Below are 24,616 nucleotides of genomic sequence, written 5' to 3'. Positions count from 1 at the left end.
GCGCGGCCAGAGGATCCCAAGAAGAAGAGGAAGGGGGATAATGAGGGGACGATTAATAAAGACCCCAAGAAACCACGCCAACAACTCCCATCGGCCCAGCAGCAGAAGCTGGACAAGGGCAAGGGTAGAGCCCGTTCGGTTGAAATCGGGGAATTCGGGGACGAGGCGAAGTGCGCGAGCACCGACCACTGGTCCACGATCTAAAGCTGGACGGCGCACCCATCTCCTGCCAGTCCAGTATAAGGGCGGTTCAACAAGGCCACGCCCACCACCTGGCCGAGGTCTTGGAACGCCCACTTCTGCTGCCCAAGGACATGGAGACCTTGGAAAAGATGGGCCAGCCACAACTATTCCTCTCACTAAAAAGAGACTTAGCGCTGGTAAGTTTTTCTCCCCCTTTTTTTTTATTTTTATTTTTTATTCCTAACTCCATCATACTTTGTTACAGGCTATTCAGGAGGTTTTTGTAGCTGAAAAGCTTATTGAAGACACTCGGAAAGTAGCCAGAACTGAGCTCGAAATCGGGATGGAGGCGAGAAGTCTTTGGGCACGCCCCTGGCGGAAACGAGAAGGCGGCCTCGGAGGTGTCGGACACGAGGAGAGAGAAATTTGGGGTCGTGTCATACTTGAAGACCATGAAGACCCAGATAGAAGGACAGCGCAAGCTCCTTCATGCAAGAGATGAAGAGCTCTCCCAAGCCCAAAGGGAGTGCTCGGATCTGAAGAAGCAACTGGCGCTAATGAAGGAAGAAGCCAGCTCCTTCCAACTCTCTCTTCAAGCTGCCAAGCAGGCAAGTTTTGATGAAGGGGTAGCAACCACCGAGGAGCAGCTGACAGAGGAGTTCGCGGCTTTATGCCGCAAATACTGTCAGAAAGTATGGGGGGAGGCTCTAAACGCAGCAGGAGTTCCCCAATCTTCGGATTTAAGGAAGTCCGAGAACGTTTGGCTTCCCCTAGAAATACAGGAGATTGAAGAGGCTCCTGCTGCTACTCCTACCCCTGAGACAATTCTTCCTGCCCTACCTCCGGTGGTCCCACAGCAAATTCCTGATCCTACAGAACCTTCTGGTTCCAACAAAGAGAAGGAAGGAGGAGGAGATGCAGAGAAGGACTTAAGCCAAACGGTTGAACCCAACGTCCCTCCAACGAAGACAGCAGATAAGGGAAAGCAGATCTTGACTCCCTTTGAGCTGGAGTTGAGAAAGACCGAGGGTACTAGTACCTCTCAGCAAGAGCCTCCTCCAAAAGCTTAGGACTTAGCTTAGGGCTTCTCTTTTTCCATTCTTGAATTATCTATGTAATGCATATTTAACTGATTAATGAAGAACAATTTCACTTGCTTTTCACTTGGGTTGTATCTGTTATGCTTTACTTTACTTTTTTTTTGTATTTGTTATAAATATGGCCATTAGCACATAACCAAAACTTCTCAGGGTAAACAAATCTAACTCCAAGAATTGCGCAATCATAACTTTCACATAATCTTATGTACATCATTGAAGATTTAATAAAAAGTGGCATGGTTAATATATTTAAACAATGCCTTGATCAAAAAGAAAAGAGGACTTCATATAATGATTAAACCCTTATGACGCACAACACTGTTTCTAGTAGGATGTAAGATCCGAGGACCATTCCTTACACAAAATTGCTTAACACTTAAAGACATGAAACTTAAGGTCCGAGTTTAATAAACAGTAACGCATTAACATCCAGACATAATAAGGAGATAACTTTGATCTAAATTGTGGTCCGACGATAAAACTTCACCAATTTTACGTTTGATTATTAAAAATTATAACTTCAAATGTTAATTTTCCCAAAGTAGGAGGTCCGAAGACCCGGCATAACTAAGGTTCTGTTTAACAAATGACAAGACATCAATTTCCACAAGGTTTGTGGTCCGAGGACTACACTTAACCAAGTTTCTGTTTGATTCTTAAAAATGATAACTTCAAATGTTAATTTTCCCAAAGTATGAGATCCGAAGACCCGGCATAACTAAGGTTCTGTTTAACAAATGACAAGACATCAATTTCCACAAGGTTTGTGGTCCGAGGACGGCACTTAACCAAGTTTCTGTTTGATTCTTAAAAATGATAACTTCAAATGTTAATTTTCCCAAAGTATGAGATCCGAAGACCTGGCATAACTAAGGTTCTGTTTAACAAATGACAAGACATCAATTTCCACAAGGTTTGTGGTCCGAGGACGGCACTTAACCAAGTTTCTGTTTGATTCTTAAAAATGATAACTTCAAATGTTAATTTTCCCAAAGTATGAGATCCGAAGACCCGGCATAACTAAGGTTCTGTTTAACAAATGACAAGACATCAATTTCCACAAGGTTTGTGGTCCGAGGACGGCACTTAACCAAGTTTCTGTTTGATTCTTAAAAATGATAACTTCAAATGTTAATTTTCCCAAAGTAGGAGGTCCGAAGACCCGGCATAACTAAGGTTCACATTTTAACAAATGACAAGACATCAATTTCCACAAGGTTTGTGGTCCGAGGACGGCACTTAACCAAGTTTCGTTTGATTCTTAAAAATGATAACTTCAAATGTTAATTTTCCCAAAGTAGGAAGGTCCGAAGACCGGCATAACTAAGGTTGTTTAACAAATGACAAGACATCAATTTCCACAAGGTTTGTGGTCCGAGGACGGCACTTAACCAAGTTTTGTTTGATTCTTAAAAATGATAACTTCAAATGTTAATTTTCCCAAAGTAGGAGGTCCAAGATGGCATAACTAAGGTTTGTTTAACAAATGACAAGACATCCATTTCCACAAGGTTTGTGGTCCGAGGACGGCACTTAACCAAGTTTCGTTTGATTCTTAAAAATGATAACTTCAAGCGTCGAGCTACTCATAATTTTGAAATACAACCAGACAAAAGCTCATTTCATTAATAATAATACCTTCTAAGATTATTTACATTCCATGGACGTGGTACTATTCGTTCGTCTAGATCGGCTAGCCTATATGACCCAGTACTGCTACGGAAACAATGCGATAGGGGCCTTCCCAGCCAGGTCCCACTTGCCCCAAGAAGTGGGTTCTTAGAAGTGCCTACAACCTTCCTTAACACAAGATCACCGGGTGCAAGTGGTCTTAGCTTCACATGGGTATCATATCCTCGTTTTAGCTTCGCCGATAATAAGCCATACGGACCATCGCTGCCTCGCACCGTTCCTCGAGCAAATCTAGGCCCTTTTCCGGGGAGTCCATTGTTATTCTCGGGACTAAAAGAGCTGGTCTTTAAGGTGGGAAAACCGGATTCTAGAGGTATTACCGCCTCGGCTCCATAAGTCATAGAGAATGGAGTTTCTCCGGTGGACTGCCGCGGTGTGGTCCGATACGTCCAGCGAACATGAGGGAGCTCTTCTACCCATCTACCTTTCGCATCATCTAACCTTTTCTTTAGCCCACCGACAATGACTTTGTTAACGGCCTCGGCACCTGCCCGTTTCCTCGAGGGTAAGGCCGGGGTGGAGTACCTATTTATAATACCCATGTCGCCACAATACTTCCTAAAAGCCTTCTTGTCGGGCGAACACCATTGTCCGAGATGAGCGTGTGTGGTATACCGAATCTGGTAACGATGTTTTTCCAGACAAACTTCTTGGAGTCAATATCTCTTATATTAGCTAAGGGCTCGGCCTCAACCCATTTAGTGAAATAGTCTGTTCCCACAAGAAGCCATCTTTTATTGCCAGCAGCTCTCGGAAATGGCCCTACAATGTCCAAGCCCCATTGTGCAAAAGGCCAAGGGCTGGAGAGAGGGTTAAGAACCCCCCCAGGTTGGTGCATATTAGGAGCAAATCTCTGACACTGATCACATTTCCTAGCATAGTCTTGGGCCTCCCTTTGCATATTGGGCCACCAATAACCCTGAGTCAGAGCTCTGTGAGCCAAGGACCTTCCCCCAGTGTGGCTGCCACAAATCCCTTCATGCAATTCTTCTAGAAGCCCCTCCGTTAAATCAGGGTGTACACACAACAAGTACGGTCCTGAAAAGGATCGTTTGTACAATTTTTGATCCTCGGACAGCCAGAATCGTGGCGCCTTTCGGCGTATCTTATCTGCCTCGGATTTGTCCTCAGGAAGGACATCATCCCTAAGAAAAGATACGACCAAGTCGATCCAACTAGGTCCAGGCCTTATTAGATGGATACGAGGCGCGTTGGTAATGACTAGAGAGGGCTCTAGCAAATCTTCAACGAGGATAACCCTAGGTAAACCTTGAGCCGAGGACGTTGCCAGCGTGGCTAAGGAGTCTGCATGGGTGTTTCCGCTCCGAGAGATATGAGTTAAGGCGAAGGAGCCAAATTGAGTTTGCTGACGCTTAATCTGGGCCAAATATTCCTGCATCCTTGGATCTCAGCCTCCATGGTCCCGTGACCTGTCCAGGCCACAAGTTGAGAATCCGAGAAGATGTGGATTTCTCTTCCACCCATCCTATGCACCATTTTCATGCCTACCAAGACCGCTTCGTATTCGGCCTCATTGTTAGTAGCCGAGAACGCCAATCTCAAAGATTTTTCGAAGACAATTCCCTGCGGGGACATAAGAACAAGTCCAACACCGGATCCTCTCGATTCGCCGCCCCATCCACATAAAATTTCCAAATCGGAGGCACGGCGGTTGTAATCACACCAAGATTTTTCTTCCCGGTAATGGCTCGGCAAATTCCGCCACCCAAGTCGGCGAGGATGCGGCCCTTCACCGAGGTGCGAGGCTTATACTTTACATCAAAAGCCCCCAGGATGGTCCCCCACTTTGCTATCCTTCACGAGTAGTCGGCGCTACGCGAGGCTTGCAGGGGGGCAATGGGTCGGAAACGACCGCTGTGTGGGAGTGAAAATAATGGGAAGCTTTCGCGTGGCATGAACCACGGCTAGGAGCGCTTTCTCTAAAGGTTGATAACGTACCTCGGCATCGCCCAAAGACTTACTAACATAATATACCGGTCTTTGCACCCGCTATCATCTCTTATCGGGACAAGGCTGACCGCGTGGACGGCCGCGGATAAGCAAACAAAATCTCATGTGCTTCGGGACGAGAAAGGATGGGTGGCGAGATAGATATTGCTTAAGGCTTGTTGAAAGGCTAACTCGCGGTCCTCGGTCCACGAAACCCTTTCCACTTATTCGGCGGTTGGAAGAAAGGACGACACGGTCGAGTGACCGAGATATGAACCTGTTCAAAGCGGCGATCATTCCCGTCAACTTTTGAATTTCTTTCGGGTTTCGAGGAGGTACACTAGTCTGAATAGCCTTAACACACTGCACGGGTTTACCTCTATGCCTCTATGTGTAATCATGTATCCCAAGAACTTCCCGAACCCACGCCGAAAGAACATTTTGAGGCGTTGAGGCGCAACTCGTACCTTCTCGGTATCTCGAAAAGTGTCGGCCAAATCTTTCACATGTGAGGGGATTGTTTTGCTTTTCACCACCATATCGTCAACGTATACCTCAATGGTTTTCCCCATCTGCGTTCGAACATTCTGGTCATCATCCTTTGATAAGTAGCCCCGCATTCTTCGGGACCAGAACGGCATGACCTTATAATGGTAATTCCCGTCGGCGTAATGAATGCGGTCTTCTCACGATCCTCGGTGCCAGGGAATGCGGTGATAACCACAGGAAGGCGTCTAAGAAACTCATCCGAGGGATGACCGAAAGTGGCATCCACCGGTTGATCAATGCGTGGCATTGGAAACGAATCTTTGGGACAGGCCTTGTTCCGATCGAGTCAAAGTCCACACATACCCTCCACGTTCCATTTTTCTTTTTAACGACAAGCGTATGGGCTAACCACTTTCAGGGTAGAAAACTTACATGATAGCCCCGACCGTTTGAGTTCGAGCACACCTCTTCCTTCACGGCCTCGGAATGTTCGGAAGATCGCCGAGGTGGCCTTCTCGGAATGATAGCCGGTTGACATTTAGGTGATGACAAATGAAGCCCGGATCCGAACTGAGCTTCATAAGGATCCCACGCAAAAACATCAACATTATCCCTCAGAACTCTAACAACTCCATTTTCTCTTGGTGTGGTAAAAGTATACCGACTTGGAAGAATCTCTCCGGTCATCGGCCACCTTTGAAACTTCTCTAATCCCTCGCCTTGTGTCTCGTCTCCTGTCACCTCTCCAGATGAGTCGGGAGCGGTTACGCACTATAATCCCTTGTTGATCAAAGCCGAAGACTCGGCTTGGTACGATGCGATGCCAGCGGCCAGGTATACCTTGCTGACTGCGATTGGGCTGCGAGGATTTCCTCGACACATTCCCCCAGGGGAATTTAACTTTAACATGTAAGGTAGAAGAGACGGCTCCAAGCGCATGCAACCAAGGCGGCAAGGATGGCCGTGTATGGAGAGTACGCATCAACAACGATGAAGTCCACCTCCACCGTTTCCGAGCCGGGCCCGACGACGGATCCTGTCCTTCGGCACAACGGCTCTCCCTTCGAAGCTTATAAGTGGCGAGTCATAAGGAGTAAGGTCTTCCAACTTCAATCTTAACCCCGCCAAACGGATCGGGGTACATGATATGTGGCACCGCCGCACGATCTATCATCACCCTTCTCACGTCATAGTTCCCAATTCGAGGGTAACCACGAGAGCATCGTCATGGGGCTGGATAGTCCCTACCTTATCCTCCTCCAGAAATCTAAGACGGGCAAAATGCCCTTCAACCTCTTCGGCCTGTGACCCATGTCCTCGGTGCGGTGATGGGAAACCGCCATCACCCTAGTGGGACTGGCCGGTCCTGCCACGGGGGCGACGAAGATAACATTAATTGTTCCCAAGGCCGGCCGAGATGTATTGTTCCTCCTGGTTGTTTAAACCAACTTGACTAACCCGCCCAGGTGGGGGTGACACAAGTGCTTTGCTTGACTTTCCCTCATGACGAGCCTGCTCTAGATGGTTCCCACGAGTCCGACGGTTCTCGGTAGTGTGGCCTACATCTGATGGTATTGGCAAAAGAGATTTTGGTTTCTTCTCGCAGGGTCCCCTGCCATCTTACCCCAGCCACGAAGAAAGGCTCTTTACGAACTTTCTCTAGTAACCGGTCGCCGGCTCTCGGAACACAGTATTTACTGGTGCTGCGAGCCGGATTGCCGAAGTAATCCCTCCTCGGCTTGTTGTTATGGTATCTATCCGACACAATCCCTTCTCTCTAACCGGGATAACCTTTTCCTTTCCACCTTCACCTTACTGGTCTTCTTCTACCCTCTTTACTCATCAATACGATCCATAAGGCGGCGTACACTTGCGGACGGGCTTTTCGTCAAAGACTTTCTTAGGTCGTGGTCGGTAGGGAGACCTACCTTGAAGGTATTAAGCGCCACCTCATTAAAGTCACCATCTATCTCGTTAAACATCTCCCGAGTATCGGTCGGAGTATGCTTTCGGTGTCTCCCCTTCCTTCATGGCCATGGATAGCGGCGAATCCAATGGCGAGGGACTCGCTACACGTAATGAACCGCGAAGCAAATGCCCTAGTCGGCTCCCCAAAACGAGCCTACGGACCCAGATTTGAGACCATTAAACCATCTCATAGCCACGAGTCCCCAGCTTGGAGGGGAAAACTTTACACATCGAGTCTCATTGTGAGAGTGCACCGCCATCCTGCGGTTGAAGTGACTCACGTGCTCCACGGGATCAGTCGGCCATTATAAATGGTGAAGGTGGGCAGGTGAACCTCACTGGGAGCCTCCCCCTCTCAATCCTCCGCGAAAACGGAGATTTAGAGAGTTGGTGCAACGCCACTACTCATGGTATCGTTACACGAGCCCTAGAACGAGGCTTCTTACGTGCGAGTTGGTTGGGCGCCCTCCTCCCGGAGGATGTTGCCGGTGGGAGTGCGCGACCTTGAGCCTGTGGCCGGCTCCACACTATCCTCTGAGGAAGAACTAGACAAGGACGGGGAAGCCTTACGTTTAGCACGGCGTAACTTCCTCTTCAAACGGTCGATTTCCCTACTGCATGGATTTAGAACCCTCATCATGGGTAGTGCTACCCCCTCCAGGTATGGCCGGCACTTGGATACTGCAGATGGACACTCCCTCACGATCCCTACGATGTTCAAGACGTTGGAAATGATCTTCCGGTTGTGATCCTTGTGACTGCGTTGCATGGTGAGAGCCTACGCCTGCCATAATATCCCTACCTCTTCCGAGACTAGATTCCCCACGGACGGCGCCAATTGTAAGTGCACAATTGCACACAGCCCCAAGAACGATTCGGCTCGAGCCCACGAGCCTTAAACAATGTAATTTGTAGAGTGTGGGCTTGAAACCCGGGTTAGAAGTGTTTGAGGATTAAATAGCAAGCTAAAGATGATAAACACTTAAAAACAACAAAGAATGCAATGAATCAATGCTGCTCGGACGTAAGCCGAGACTCGTTCTTATATAATTTCTCTCTCCTTCTTTTTCTCTTTCTTTTAGGTTACAAAAAGGAGATCCCCTCTTTTCTTAGATTCCCCCTTAAATACTACTCTCTTGAATACCTTTTACACGTGTTGCTTTACCTCCTCTTTAACCTAGATATTTCTTTTCCCAGTGCCTTTGAATAGTAACCGAAGTTTCTCTTCCACCGTTCGAGGTGTCACTTCCCCAAATGCGGCCGGGGTGGTAGGTGCGGGGTCTTTAATGTGGAGGCAGCCTTTATCTTTGACATTTCTTCAACACCGAGTAGCTTCGGGGCATTCTAGGGTTTACCCCTTTTAACCAACCATTGGTCTTAACCGTGTCATCCCCTAATCTTTATTGCGAAACCCCGAGTCCTTCGGTGTCCGTCCGAGGATAAGTTCACCCTCGGATCCTCGAACCCCTCGGCGTATGGGCCGACCCATAGTACCAACAAATTCTAAACCCAGTAGCAGGTCGGCCTTCCTTAACACGGCCCAAAAGGCCCACATTCTCATCAGGATCTTTTCGCCCCCCACACCATATTTTTTATTTTACAATTTATCTCATTAAAATAAGAATAAAACTTAGGTACAATACCTTAAGTGCTGTTCTTTGGATTCTCCTCTTATTAAGAGAAGAACTTAAGAAACAACATCTAAATACTTTACTTAATCTTGCCTTTAAAATAAACTATGTTCTAGATTTTGTGTATTTAAGAGTACATTTTGATGTGAATAAACTACATTTAAATTCATACGTTTTATCAAGAAAAAATTGAATTTTTATTAAGAAAAAATTGATTTTTTATTTTATACTTATTTAATTCTCCTATGTCACTTTGTGGAATCTTGAAACCCAAAAAAACAGAGGAAAAAAAAAATTTTCCCAACAATCAATGCGTCAAAGAAGTGGAAAACCACTTTTACATTCTAATGTTTTATTAAAAAAAAATTACTCGGCATTTTATTTTTTCTTGTTAATTCAAAAATAGGACGACCACAGTGGGAGTCGAACCCACGACCTTCTGATCCGAAGTCAGACGCGCTAATCCACTGCGCTATGCGGTCAATTGTGTGAGAGGTTTACCGTTTATTATATTTGTTTTAAAATAGAGGTAACATTGATAGATGACTTCATACTATGGTAAGTTTGATTATCTTTTATCGTTTTCCTCTCCGGGAAAAAGCCAAATTAGCCATCAGCAAACGTAAGGATAAGCCGATATTTAGAGACTTCCTATGGTCCTATACCTTAACAAAAAGATGAAATTACGTAAGTCTGTCACCAATACGCTTCTTATGCTGCACGCTGACAAATGGCACGTCGACTTCATGGGTTTCAAGAGGAAGAATGTTTCATGTGATTATTTGGTTTTTAATTTAAGGATGATCTGTGATGAACCCGAAAATTGGCCTCATCAGTATGCTCCTCGTTAGTGTCGATGGACAATCTCTGATACCTGTTATTAAGAAAAGAAAAGCAAGGGAGGGTTCTACCGGCGTAAGGCCAGCTAAAAATACTCCAATGCCAAAGTTAAATTATAAGTTCTCAAAAGAAGTTTCTCACAATTCTCTCCTCATGTTTCATGTCTCCTTACCTTAGTTCTATTTTCCTTTTTATAGTTTGCTTCGGGTTTGTGCAGTTATGTCTGTTAATGCTGTTCTGAGCGTTTCTCTCCTGAGAGAAACGTGGCATTAATTAACAATGATGATTCCGTTTAAAGTGTAACGGGTGACCGTTGTGCTATTATTGCTTTTGTAACGGTTCTAGCGCAGTTATTGCTTGTTAGCTGTCCTGATGGTATTTATTTGCGCTTTTAATGTACGCACACTTGTCTTCTTACATACTGACGGGGTCTTGCCCCTGAGCCCGTCTCTGTCTTGGACGTAGCTAATCTCGTCTATCTCCTAGACGTCCCAATCTTGATGCTCGTTAGTTGCCCCCCCCCCATTCCGTGGTCGTCATGAACTTGGACGATCTTAGGAATGTGATTGGACATGACAATTCGTATCTTCTCAATTCCCGAAATTTCGGTTCTCGTCTTAAATGCGAAACAACTGGCCTCCAAGAAGCGAACACATGTGAATCTTTTGTTCGTGGCGTGTGTGTAGTTTCCTAGATTTTTGCGCGCCTTAATTTCGTTTTTCCTTTTTAGAAAAACTGTTCTTCTTCCTCCGCTTTATTTGGTCTAAACTTCTGCACGCTTGGGGAAATCTTCATATTTTTCTGGTAAGGTTCCTTCTCTTTATGCTTTGATGGTTGGTTTTGATTTTCTTAGCCAAGAGTGCCCCTCGGTCTCATTTTTCTTCGCTTGATTAGGAGTTTTCTTAGAATATTCCTCAGGTCGACGACCACAAATAGGACTGTTTATTCCTCGTTCTTCTGCCCTTAAGTCGGTTTTCTATTCCTTTATCCTTTAATCCGTAAGTCTCTGATAAGACATCATTCGGAGATGGATACTGTCCAATATAGGGTAGATGATGTTCGGTCTAGCGAACTGGAGACTGGGTTGTCTTCCAATGCTGATTCTTTGAGTTAGGTAGTAGACACCGCCATTTCAAAATTTCCCTCATCTTCTTCTTCTCGCCCCTTGCATGCTCTTTCCGAGTCTTGTTCTTTGAAAGGAAGTCATCTAAGGCGCTTTAGGAAGAGGTTTCACTTTCCCAAAGGAACCTCTGTTAGATTGCCTCGCCTGGGTGAGAAAGCTTGCAGCTTTGCTCACAGAGAGGTATGCTTCTATGAGGCTAACTTTTTGTGTGGCCTTCGATTTCCTATCCATCCATTTATCTCACATCTCCTGAGTGAACTCCAGATTGCCCCTGGTCAGCTCGTCCCCAATGCTTGGAGGACAATAATAAGCTGTATGTCCATTTGGGTGTTTGCTTGTGATGGAGAGATGACCAGTTTAAATGAGTTTCTGTTTTTGTATCACTTGAAGGCTTTTACCCATTATGGGTATTTTGAACTCCTGCCCTGGGATAGGAAATCTAGGATTGTTAGGGGTTTTCCCTCGTCTTTCTGTGATTAGAAATCACGTTATTTTTTCATTTCTGGAACGGGTTGGGAAACCTTATCCGACGATTTTTGGGGGGAAGTCCCAAGATTACTACGAAAATGGGAAGTTCCAGCACTTGGTGCGTATTTCCATGATCCTCATTTGCTCTGCTTCTATATCTTGATTACTTGTTTGACGAAGCTCTTATTTTGATTCTTTGCAAATCTTGATCATCCTGACCTCGAAGATCAATATCGCCACCAAGTTCGAGTTGCCCTTGCTTATGCTCATGAAATAGAGGATTTCGACGACCTAGTTGATCCTCATCATTTGTATGATTTTTGCTTAGGCCCCGAACCCTCAAAGTACGTTTTGGAAAAATTCATCGAGAAGAGAAGAGTAAGTTCGTCTATCCCTGGCTTCATCTTTCTTAATTTCTTCTATCATCTAATTAGGGATTTCCTTTTTTCTTTTTTCTTTTTTCTTTTTTTTTATACAGAAATGGCCACTAGATACAGCAAGGATAAATATGCCCGTATCAAAAACTTGAAAAATGAGCCTTTAGCCAATTTGACTTCGAACTTGAAGAAAAGGAAGCTAAGTGACGAGAAGGATGACACTTCTGCTCCTCTTCCTCCTATCCATATTGCTCCTCTTCTCCAACCCTGTCTTTGGAAGTTACTGCCGCTACCCCTCCACTTACTCGTGCAAGAGGTAAAAGCAAAGTGGGGATGAGTGTATGGGACGACCCCACTATAGCCTTGGGTCGTGCACACAATGTGATTACCAATGATGAACTGAAGGGTTTATCGTCCATTCCATCCCATGAACTCGTCAGTCGACACATCTATAAATTAGTGCAGGTATGTAACTCTGTTCTTTCAACATCACTTTTTGGATTTGCCTATGTGGATGTACATAATTTCTTCTCTTATCCACTTACTCCAACTAGATCCTTGGGGAGTTGTTGCGTATCACCACTAATTACCTGAACACAGAGGAGAAAGTCATGGTGGCTACGTCGAAAGTGGAATCTGTGGAGGTTGAATGTTCCCAATTGAAGAAGGACTTGATTTCTGTTATGAATGAGAGGAATGAAGTGAAGCAAAAAATAAAAGAGCTTACTAAAGCCGTACGCATGGAGAAGGCTTTGGTCGTCCAGAATGATGAAGAGATTCAGGCTGCTCTTCTGAAGACTGACGAAGATAGAGATAAGGTCGTCTAGAAGTTCGCAGTCAGAGGAATTCTCAGACCTTCAGTTCATGCAGTACTTTAAAGGGTTTGAGCTTCTACGCCGGTGGACCATGAAGCACCATAGTTTGGCTGTAGACTTTTCTAGCTTGGATTTTGAAAAGATTGATACCGAGGTTCTTGAAGACGAAGTGAAGGAGCTAGAAAAAGCTGAGTCTGGTGCTGTGGAAAAAGACAAAGGTGCTGAAGGAAAAGATTTTGATGAATCTACCGCCCCTCCTTCATGATTTCTCTATCTTCTTTCTCTCTTTTTAAATTTTTTTTTTTTTAAGAACAATGGGTTCCCCTTTTGTTTTTGGGGGGGCAGGTGTTTAACAAACAATGATTGCCTCCCTATTTTGAGGCGTTTATTTTGACAAACATTGGTTGCCTCCTTGATTTGAGGGCTATTATCTTGAACAATTCCTTTCTCTTTTCATGCTAGAACTTGGTTATTTTATGCTATAATGTTGTTGTTGAATCTTTTGTCCTTGTGATTTTGTCTTTGTTAACTTTTGTTGACGAGGTTTTGAGGCCCTTCATAAGTTGGGTTTGATCCCATCATTCTCTCGTCTTTGGTTTTTAGTCTCGTCATTTACATTGACGAGGTCTTTACCCTTGCGATTTAGACTTAGCATTTTCATTGTTTACCTTGGACTTTGATCTCGTTATTCATATTTGTTAGGACGTATGTGTTTCACTTGCTTAGAATATATGTCATTCTTTTATATAATTGGCTAATCCTTTGACAAAACGCACTTTACTTGTAATTGGGTAGATTTAGGATGTGTTTAATGCTTCAAGAAACTGTGTTTCAAGATCAAGTGTTGAAGTCATCAAGCCTGTCCAAGAAACAAGCTGAAAAGTGCAAGTTCATTAAAGCTCGACAGCTAGCATATGTCGAGGTTTAAAGAGCTGTTCCAGTCTCGTGGCTCGACAGCTGCTCGACAGCATCTCGAAACCTCTATCTGTCGAGGTTTAAGAAAAACAGATTTTGAGTTCTATTTTGATTCCAATCCGTGGATGTGTTTTTGGGCCTTCTTTTCTCCTAACCCTAGACATATAAAAGGATTATTTTAAAGGTCGTAAAAGTGTTCACAAGTTGCACAAGCATTGAGAAATCCTTGTTCGAGTAAGTTGTGCCTAGAGAAAAAGTTCTTGCCCTAGTTCATCTCTCTTGTGAAGAAGTTGTTGTATAATGTGCACCGTAGGGTTTTTGTAACCAAGCATTTTCTTGATCTTCATCGTGTGGATGAATTGAAGAACTTTGTAGTCAACCATCTTCTCTAGTTGATGATTAAAGTCGCGTACTGGGATCTGTACAATTGGTTAGTCACGTACTTAGGAGCCGTACATTGAAAGGAGAAATTGTCACTACAAAACAAGTCCAATTGGGTATTGGGGTAAGGGTTCAACTGTAGGTTGTTAAGGTACTTGGGATTCCTTTACTTGTAACCGCTTGTTGTGATAATAGTGGAATTTCGAGAGTGGTGACCTTATAATCACCCGGTGGGGTTTTTGCCGTATAGGTTTTCCCCATTCGTAAACTAATCACCGTGTCATTTAATTTTCGCTGCATACTTTAGTTTATTGGTGATTTGTTTGTGCTACCACGCTTTGCATGTTAAATTGGTTAATTAATTAAACTTGGCTAATTAATTAATTAATCCATCATAAGGGGGTCAATACGTTTTTGGCCTATCAATATTGACGAGATTTTTATCCTTGTGATTTAAACTTATAGTTTTCCTCACTTATTTTGGACTTTGATCTCATCATTCACATTGACGAGATTTTTATCCTTGTGATTTAAACTTATAGTTTTTATCACTTATTTTGGACTTTGATCTCATCATTCATATTGACGAGATTTTTATCCTTGTGATTTAACTTGTAGTTTTTATCACTTATTTTAATCTAAAGAAGCTTTTCCACCATGGATTGTTTGTTGCTTTAATCACTTGAAAAGGAGTGGCTCTGCAGACGCTTTGCCAGATTTTTTCGTCCTTGCTTATGAAGAGGAATTACAAGGGTATAAACTTATGGAAACACAATAGGCCCTAAAAATAAAGTGCTGAAAGGGAAATGAAACAAACGCATAATGAAAATTGATATCTCGCTTATCTGTGAGTAAATAAACGATGTGTTCCAAACCCTAGAATTTATTAAGGCTGAGGCTTTGCTCCCTTACTGATGATACTTCTTAAGGTGTTCTGCATTCCATGGACGAGGCAAAGGTTTCCCCTTTGTGTCTTCTAGTAGCTTCCCCTCCTTGAATAACGAATGACCTTATATGAGCCTTCCCAGTTGGGGCCCAGTTTCCCTTCGTTTGGATCTTTGGTGGCTTGTGAGACCTTTCGTAGAACCATATCTCTAGGATTAAAATGCTTCAGTTTGACCCTCTGGTTGTAATACCTCGTCATCCTCTCCTAGTATAGGGCCATTCTTTAGGCTGCATCGTCCTTGACTTCGGGTAAACAATCCAAGGCTAGCTTGAGACTCTCACCATTACTTTGCTCGTCGTACCATGCCCTTCTAATGCTCGATACGCCAACTTCCACAAGAACTACTGCTTCTGTCCCAAACATCATTTTGAAGGGTGTTTCACCTGTTGGGGTTCTCTCCATCGTTTTGTATGCCCACAGCACTCTTGGGAGCTCATCAGGCCATGCCCCTTTTGCCCCCTCAAGTCGGGTTTTGATCAACTTAAGCAAAGTACGATTTGTGACTTCTGTTTGGCCATTGGCCTGTGGGTGACTAGGTGAAGAATAGTGGTTCCTTATTCCCAGCTCCTTGCAGAAATCCCTAAACTTATGACTGTCAAACTATCGTCCATTGTAGGAGATAATGATTTGTGGAATCCTAAATTGGCAAACAAGATTCTTCCACACAAAGTGATGTATCTTGGCCTCCCTTATGACTGCCAAAGGTTCTGCTTCCACCCACTTTGTGAAATAGTCAATAGCGACGACTAGGAATTTTACCTGCTTCTTATCTCGGGGTAGGGGGCCCATTATGTCAATTCCCCATGTGGAGAATGGCTAGGTTGAAGTTATGCTCATCAAGTTCTCCGCTAGGACATGTTGCATGTTCCTAAATCGTTGACACTTGTCGCACTTTTGAACGACCTGAGTTGCATCCTTCTGCATTGTTAGCCAGAATTATCCTATGTGAACGACCTGTCCGATGAGTGAACGTGGTCCAAAATGATTTCCACATACTCCTTCGTGGATCTCCCTTAGAACATATTCAGCATCTTCTGGATTGAGGCACTTCAAGTAGGGTTGAGAGAATCCCTTCTTGTAAAGCTCGCCATTCAAGATTGTAAATCTGGATGACCTAACCTTGAATTTCCTTGCTTCCGTTGGATCTGACGGCAGATTACCACTTTTGATGTAAGTGATTATTGGATCCATCCAGCTTTCTTCTGATCATACATAATTCATGTCAATCCCTTCAATGCTCGGAAGATATTGCACCTCCATGAGCAATCCAGGTCGTCGTCTGCTGGTCTCCAACGTTGCCAGTCTAGCAACCTCGTCCACTTCAGAATTTTCTTCTTGGGGTACCTGAGTAATCTTAACATCATTAAAGTTAGAAATTAACTAATTAGTCAATGCTAAGTACCTCTTCATCCTATCCTCCTTAGCCTCGTACTCATTGTTCATCTGCCCAGTCACGAGTTTTGAATAAGAATTCAACTTCAGGTTTTTCACTCCTAGGGCCTTTGCAACCCTCAAGCCCGTTAGGACGGCTTCATACTCTGCTTCATTATTGTTGCTGGGAATTGAAGCTGAACTCCGTACTTGAGGACATCTTTCTCAGGGGAGAAGAGAATCACTCCTACTCCGCCTATGCCTGACGCTGCTGAGCTGTCTGTGTATATTGTCCAGTAATCTAATTCTGGATCTTGATTAGTTGCAGTGAATTCGGCGACAAAGTCTACTAGCGCCTGGGCCTTGATTGTTGTTCTGGGCTTATAGTCAACTTCGAACTGGCTTAGTTCCACTCCCCATTGAACCATTCTCCCCACTGCGTCTGGCCTACCCATAGCCTTTCGCAATGGTTGGTCCATCATGACTAGTATCGTGTGTGCTTGGAAGTAGGGACAAAGCTTTCTTGATGTAACGATCAAGGCGAAAGCCAACTTTTCTATCCTTGGGTATTTTGCTTCTGCACCCTGGAAAGCCTGGCTTGTGTAGTAGACCAGTTTTTTAATCTGGAGCTCTTCTCGAATCAACGCCAAACTTACGGTTGTCTGAGAGACGGCTAAGTATAAAAACAAATCTTCTCCTTCAATAGACAAACTCAACAGTGGGGGCTTAGACAGGTAATCTTTAAGTGCTTGGAAAGCTGCTTTGCACTCATTTATCCATTAGGAAGCCTGCTTCAATGTCTTCAAGAATATGAGGCATTTATCTATAGCTCTGGACACGAACCTGTTCAAAGCTGCTATGCGCCCCGTTAGTCTCTAAACTTCTTTCAGATTCCTTGGGGACGTCATATCTAGTATGGCTTTAACTTTCTCAGGGTTAGCCTCTATACTCCGCTGCGAGACCATGAACCCTAAAAACTTGCTTGATGAAACTCCAAACACACACTTCGCTAGGTTCAACCTCATGTGATACTTCCTTAATGTGTCGAAAGTTTCTTTGAGGTCGTCCAAGTGCAGCTTTGCTTTCCTGCACTTCACAAGCATGTCTTCTACATAAACCTCCATATTCCGCTCAATCTGTCTGCTAAACATATGGTTTACTAACCTCTGATAAGTAGCCCCTACATTCTTCAGGCCAAATGGCATGGACGTCATATCTAGTATGACTTTAACTTTCTCAGGGTTAGCTTCTATACCCCACTACGAGACCATGAACCCTAAAAACTTGCCTGATGAAACTCCAAACACACACTTCGCTAGGCTCAACCTCATTTGATACTTCCTTAATATGTCGAAAGTTTCTTTGAGGTCGTCCAAGTGCAGCTCTACTTTCCTGCTCTTCACAAGCATGTCTTCTACGTAAACCTCCATATTCCGCTTAATCTACCTTCTAAACATATGGTTTACTAACCTCTGATAAGTAGCCCCTGCATTCTTCAGGCCAAATGGCATAACTCTATAACAGTACAACCCCTGGCTGGTAAAAAATGTTGTTTTTTCTTGATATTCTTCATTCATGCGGATCTGATTGTAGCCTAAACATGCATCCATGAAAGTTAGTAACTCATGGCTGGTTGTTAAATCCACAAGTTGATCAATCCTGGGAAGTGAAAAGCTATTTGGGTAGGCGCGGTTGAGATCTGTGAAATCTACGCACATACGCCATTTCCCGTTTGACTTTTTTACCATGACGATGTTGGCTAGCTATTTAGGGTAATAAACTTCTTTGATGAACCCAGCAGTCAAAAGCTTCTCTACTTCTTCCACAACAGCTCTGTTTCTCTCAAGAGCAAAGACTCATTGTTTTTGCTAAACGGGCTTTCTAGTTGGATCGACATTCAGCTTGTGCTCTATCACTTTGTTGTCTATGCCTAGCAAATCTGAGTCCAGGTGAAGATATCAAGACTCTGCTTCAAGAACTCCACGATCCTGGTCTTCAAATTTGCGTCAAGTCCTACCCCCACTTTTGTTACCTTGGTAACGTCCCTTTCTACTAGGCTTATATCCTCCAGCTCTTGAGTAGGCTTCTTTGATTCTTCTTCCACCATCCATGCATGGTTTTCTTTCGAGGCTAACACTGCTTGGTAGCATTCTCTAGCCCATAGCTGATCTCCGCATATTTGCCCTATCCCGTTTGGGGTAGGGAACTTCATTTTTAGGTAGTAAGTCGAAGTTACAGCTTTGAGCCGATTTAATGTAGGTCGTCCCAGGATGACATTATAGGACGATGGACAATCGACGATTAAAAAATCCAACTGCTTCGTTATCCGAACCGGATGTACGCCTACTATGACCTACAATGTGATGATGCCTTTGGGATAGATCTGATCCCCACTAAAGCTAACCAACGGGGACTTAAAAGGTCTAAGCCTTTTTGGATCTAACCTCAATTATTGGTAGGCCGTCATGTACATTATATCCGCAGAGCTCCCGTTGTCAACTAACACTCTCCTTGTGTTGAAACCTTCGATCTCCAATACAATGACAAGTGGGTCATCATGAGGTTGTTTAATCCCAATGGTGTCTCGTTCAGAGAACGTAATGTCTTCACTCTCTGATTGTCGGTACTTTGAAGGCAGATGCTTCATGTGAACATTGTTGACCTGCCTACAATAAGTCTTCTTTAGAGACTTGTACGACCCTCCAGTGACGGGCCCCCTTATTATCGTCTGTATTTCACCCACAGCTTGCTTTGGATGATCTCGTCCATCATCCTTGACATCATCATGGGCTTTGTCCTCAATCCTAGCTCTAGGGTTGTTGTACCTCAGTGGCTGTGATCTTTATGAAAACGACAGTACTTCTTCGGATCTCGTTTTCTAGAGGACGTGCTTAATGGCTTAGGCCATTTTAGTCCTGGTACATCCTTAATTTGTGTCAGGATTTTGTCCACAAGCATCACTAACGGGGTGAAATTAATCTTCTTCTTAGGAGCTTGCTGGTCTTGGTCTCTGAATATGAATCCTTACAATCCTTCTCTTACCATGAGAATCACCAGGCTCGTCTTTCTTCGGTTTTCCTGTTAACCCCTTCGCAGTTAGAGCATCTTCACCATTCATATATTTCTGGGCTTTGAACAGGAGATCCGTCACAGAGGTTGGGGGCGTCTTTCCCAACGAAAAAATGAGGTCGGCATTGTTAAACTTAGCCTGGAAGGTCTTCATTATCACCTAGTTGTCAACCTCATCAATCTCCAACATAGCCTTGTTGAAACACTTCACATAATCTCTTAAGCTTTCCCCTTCTTGCTGCCTCACTGTCAGTAAGTAAGAAGTTGGCCTCTTATGGCGTTGTCCTCCAATGAAATGGCGAACATATGACTCACTGAGCTGTTCAAAAGTTGCTATGGAAGATGCTGGCAATTTACTAAACCAAAATCTAGCTGCTCCTCTAAGTGTGGCAGGGAAAGATCGATAGATAACTTCATCAAGTGTCTGTTGAAGGTTTAAAATAGTCTTAAAGGCCCTTATATGGTCAAGAGGGTCTTTTGTACCATCATAAAACTCCAATTGCGGCAGGCGAAACTTCGAAGGTAGAGGGCACTCCAAAATGCTGGCTTTGAAAGGCGAATCTGTTCGTTTAAGCATGCCATCAAGATTCATCGTCGTATTCCCTTTCATGGAATTCTTCACTTTGTCAAGTTCCCTTCTTAAGCTTTTCATCATGTGATCATTATCATGCACAGACTGTCCTATGTGTTCGGTTGCATCTTTTCCCTTACTGTTTTTAGGACTGCTGGCCTCCTCGTCATGTCGACTACGGCTGCGTTGATGATGCGAGGCATTGCTGCCCTTTGGGCGAGCTCAGCGTTTCAACTCTTCGTTCTGCTTCATCAGCTCTTGTACATCTGCTGTTAGAGCTTGAATCTGTTGAGCCATCACCACAGGATCAAGAATGGGTACCGGTGCCGAATCCATCAAGTGATAGGAGCTTTATCAGTAGAAGCACGATGGTTTGAGAAAGGATCAACTCTTCACTTCTCGCAAACGGCGCCAAACTGATAAAGCTGAAAATTGACCTCGTCAGTATGCTCCTCGTCAGTGTCGATGGATGATCTCTGGTACCTGTTATTAAGAAAAGAAAAGCAACAGAGGGTTCTATCGGCGTAAGGCCAACTAAGAATACTCCGATGCCAAAGTCAGATTATAAGTTCTCAAAAGAAGTTTCTCACAATTCTCTCCTCATGTTTCATGTCTCCTTACCTCAGTTCTATTTCTCTTTTTATAGTTTGCTTCGGGTTGGTGCAGTTATGTCTGTTAATGTTGTTCTGAGTGTTTCTCTCCTGAGAGGAACATGGCATTAATTGACAATGATGACTCCGTTTAAGGTGTAACGGGTGACCGTTGTGCTATTATTGCTTTTGTAATGGTTCTGGCGCAATCATTGCTTGTTAGCTGTCTTGATGGTATTTAATTGCGCTTTTAATGTACACACACCTGTCTTCTTACACACTGACGGGGTCTTGCCCCTGAGCTCATCTCTGTCTTGGACGTAGCTAACTTTGTCTGTCTCCTGGACATCCCAATCTTGATACTCGTCAATTTGAAACTTAATTTTTATGTGGTATGACTCATAAGAAAAAACCAAATAATCACATGTCAATGTGGTGTAATGATGGTGGCAATCACAATGGTAAGGGTGGTGGTAACCATTAATAGAATTGTGGTGGTGGTATTGGCAACATAAAAGAATTGAGATAGTGAAGATATATAAGAGTGGCAACAAACATTTTCCATCCCTTTTTAGCTTGTTTTCTCTTGACCATGGTATGCCCAAAAAATGGAACGTTAATTCAGCTTTCACTTCCATCAGGCTATGCTAAGGATGGAAACAAGGTAAGGTGGAGCGCGATTATGGGTGTCTTTTCCCTTAACTTCAAGGTAAGGAAAACTCTTACTTGACAGAAGTAGGATATATAAGTCAAGACAAAGACACTTTACCATCCTTAGAGCATCCACAGTAGTGGAGCTAAAAATTTAGCTACATAAAAAGTTATTTTATTTATTTTACCTTCTCACATCCTATAGCAGTGGAGCTATTTTAGCTTTTTACATAATAAAATAATATAAACACTACAATAAAATAATATTTCATTCAACCACCAGCACATAACCACAACCACCATCAAACCCATAAAAATCACTGCACAACCACAATCTTGCCATGCCCATCAAAGCTAGTGAAGAAGAACAAAAACCTGAACCAAGAAAAAACCCAAAACAATCAGTAACCAAAAACCAAAACAGAGACCCAGAAAAATGACAAACGAAATAACGTTATTTTAATGAACCTCAGCAGCGAGGTATTCAAGGACGGCGGAGAGGTAGATAAGGGAGTCAGAGCCGACACGTTGGGTGTATCGGCCGGTTTTGAGGAACCGGGCGACACAGCCAACTGGGAATTGGAGACCGACTTTGTGGGATCTCGAGATCGACTTTGTGGCTTTTGGCTTGCCTCTGCCGCCCTTTGTGGTAGTTTCTACAGCGGAGCTCATTATGGGTTTTGGGATTTGAGAGTTTTTGAGTGAGAGAGAGAAGGGTCTGTGGAGGAAGAAAGACGGGTCTGTGGAGGAAGAAAGAAGAAAGGGAGAGGTAGTGAAGAGAGAGACACGGAGAAAGGAGAATGAAATGCTGAAAGAATAAAAAAATAAAAAAAGTAGCGTGAACGCAAAATAAATAAATAAATAAATATATATATATATATATATATATATATATATATATATATATATATAGCTTTCAGCTACATTGCACATCCATATATAGATGTGCACTGTAGCAATGAAGGTAAAATTTTTACCTTTAGCTCCACTGTTGTAGTATGGATTTTTGTATTTTGGTGTAGCAAAAATATCTATATAGCTATTTAGCTACATTGTTGTGAGTACTCTTATTGGTGTGACATTAATGCTAATGGGAGTGAGAGAGATGAGAAAGAAGGAAAATATACTATGATGAGAATATCGGGAGAGGAATGAGTGTTTTTCTAGATAGTTATAAGGATGTATATAAAAAAGATTGAACTATATATGAATAATTTAAATTTTATATGTAAAATTAAAACGCACACTCAAGATAGGGTGAGATAAGACGAGATAAGGTAGGTAAATTCCGTTCCTACTTAGAGCCTATTTGGTTGGTTAGATTGAGTAATGTTGTTTGGGTATTTTTGATATACGTGTGGGTGAAAAAGTATGTTAAAATGTGTGCAAGGTTGTTTAAAATGTGTAGAAATGTGTTAAAAACTTAACTACCAAACACCCCCTTATTTAATATTCCCTTTTGGATTATGGAAAACCAAAGCAAGTAAAGGCAAGATTATTGGGGGTGGGGCAGTAACATTTTGTTATCTCTATGCTAGACTAGATTTACACTACTCATCTCTCCACTTTATGTTTTTTTGGGAAAAAGAAATGTTTTTTTTAGAAAATTGTCTTATTTTCCTATATTGGTTTATAACCTTGAAAATGAGATAGAAAACATTTATGTTGTTTAGCTTATATAGAAAATCTTTAATATTTCTTGTAATTTTAACTAAATATATGAACAAAAAATTTTGTTCACAATAATATACCATAGATTAGAAGAAAAAATGGATTGTTTGGGAGTCTTAAATAGAAAATAGGCCCCAAATTTGAAATGTATGGAAAAAAAATTAAGGGAAAATAATTTATTTAATTGATGTGACATAATTAAAATAACATTTTATGAATTTATTTGACAAACTAACACACATAAATGTCACCTCATAAATTTAAATTAGTGGAAGAATTTATTTCAAAAACTACACAACATTAAGGGTAGAAATCCAAATTTTTATACATTACAGAGGAAAAAAAATCTAAATGACCACATATTATAGATGGGGTAATTTGCAATTTAGTAAATTACTATGTTTTTTAAAAATTCACACCAGTCAAAGCAACCCGAGATAACTACAATAAATTGAAACACATCAAAAAAATTTATGAAATAAAACAATAAATTAGGTAGTTGATTTGCTTGCGTGTATTTCGTTCATCCGGATTGAAAAAGGTGGAGCCCTTTTGAAAAAGATTGAATGGGAATATGGGATAGGAAATTAGGAATTAACAGGTATGGAGTCCTTTTGTTCCTTTTTTGTTGTTCATCTGTAACCGTTAGATGTCCTTCTGAGTTAATGTTAAATGCCTATCCAACGGCTAGAATCTAAATGGGACCACCTTAGTACGTAATTTCTGCCTCCTTCCTTTTACGTTTGTCTTATGTAGTCATCGTGAATTGTGAGTGGCATCATCATTCATTAGTCAAATCAAATTGCAAATACACACGATTCTTTGTCTATAATTAAATGAATCAAAAATGAAGAAAGAATAATTTCTTTGGAAAATTGAAAAGGTGAAATCTTTTTGGCTTCAACCTATCTTTAATAGCCAACCCAAGTGCTCCCACGTGATCTGATTACCCACCATTAAATCTTTCTCCATTCATGTTTCAGAGCCTGTCCAGACAAACCTAGAGAAAGTCACAGTCTCAAAGAGAGAGAGAGAGAGAGAGAGAGAGATGGAACCTCCTCCACCACAAGCCATTGAGACTTCAAGCAAGGACTTCCAGGCAGGACAGGATGAACAAGACAAGGTCGTGGATGAGTGGTAATATTTATTTATTTTTTGTGCTTAAAACTTAAATTCTTAGAAGAAGAAGAAAAAAAAAAATTGATTTTTTTACTTTGTAATATTAGTTTCTTAAGTCATTTAATTTTGTTTGGGTTGCAGTTGTTCTTGCTGTTATGACTGCACAGAGAGCTTCTTCGATTTCTTGTTCTGTAACCTCTGTTAGAGAGTATCACAATTGAGTTGACTGACTCGGTATTATTTTGTCCTGGCCAAAAGAGAAAAAAAAAAAAAAATTGGCCTTATTTTAGTGATTATTACATCAAGGGTGTAGAATCATAGTAAAAAACAGCTTCTTGTGTCCTATTGGAGAATCATAGTAATTTGTTAAGGAAGAGTTGTACCTATTAAATTCGATTTCTTTTAGTGCATCCTCAGTATGCGTCAAGATCTCTGGCCTAATTTGATAATTGGTGGATAAGAAATGTACCTCAACTCCTCTCCAGTATATTGTTGCACTTGTTTGTTCTGTTTTATTTTTATAAGAATTGTGTCATGCACCTACCTGAAAAAGAAAAGAAGAAGAAGAAAAAACGCAATGTTATGCACTTTATGCCTTCACAATTGTAACACATTAACTTTGGGCATACACGCAATCTGTTTAATCCTATAGACTCATATGGGGGGGGGGGGGGTGTGGAGCCAATGTTTAGAAAC

General features: G+C 42.5%; 1 protein-coding gene, 1 long non-coding RNA gene and 1 other non-coding gene across 3 annotated transcripts; 1 reads left to right on the top strand and 2 right to left on the bottom strand.

Moving 5' to 3' along the window:
- Positions 1–9,421: 9,421 nt before the first annotated feature.
- Positions 9,422–9,495, bottom strand: TRNAR-UCG (transfer RNA arginine (anticodon UCG)). The gene has a single exon. It is a non-coding gene; the product is annotated as a tRNA-Arg (tRNA).
- A 6,903-nt stretch (positions 9,496–16,398) lies between these two features.
- LOC142625400 (uncharacterized) lies at positions 16,399–17,679 on the bottom strand. The gene is made up of 2 exons (XM_075799067.1): positions 17,538–17,679; positions 16,399–17,006 (listed from the first exon to the last, which is right to left on the bottom strand). The coding sequence occupies exons 1-2, from the start codon at positions 17,677–17,679 to the stop codon at positions 16,399–16,401; spliced, it is 750 nt and encodes a 249-aa protein (XP_075655182.1).
- Positions 17,680–23,655: 5,976 nt separating this feature from the next.
- Positions 23,656–24,347, top strand: LOC142625803 (uncharacterized). The gene is made up of 2 exons (XR_012842406.1): positions 23,656–23,938; positions 24,062–24,347. It is a non-coding gene; the product is annotated as an uncharacterized LOC142625803 (long non-coding RNA).
- The last annotated feature ends 269 nt before the right edge of the window (positions 24,348–24,616 follow it).

The sequence above is a fragment of the Castanea sativa genome, chromosome 2 (genome assembly GCF_040712315.1).
Source record: "Castanea sativa cultivar Marrone di Chiusa Pesio chromosome 2, ASM4071231v1".
NCBI lineage: Eukaryota > Viridiplantae > Streptophyta > Magnoliopsida > Fagales > Fagaceae > Castanea > Castanea sativa.
Note: the sequence above shows the minus strand (reverse complement) of the source record. Positions and strands in the feature narration are given on the sequence as shown.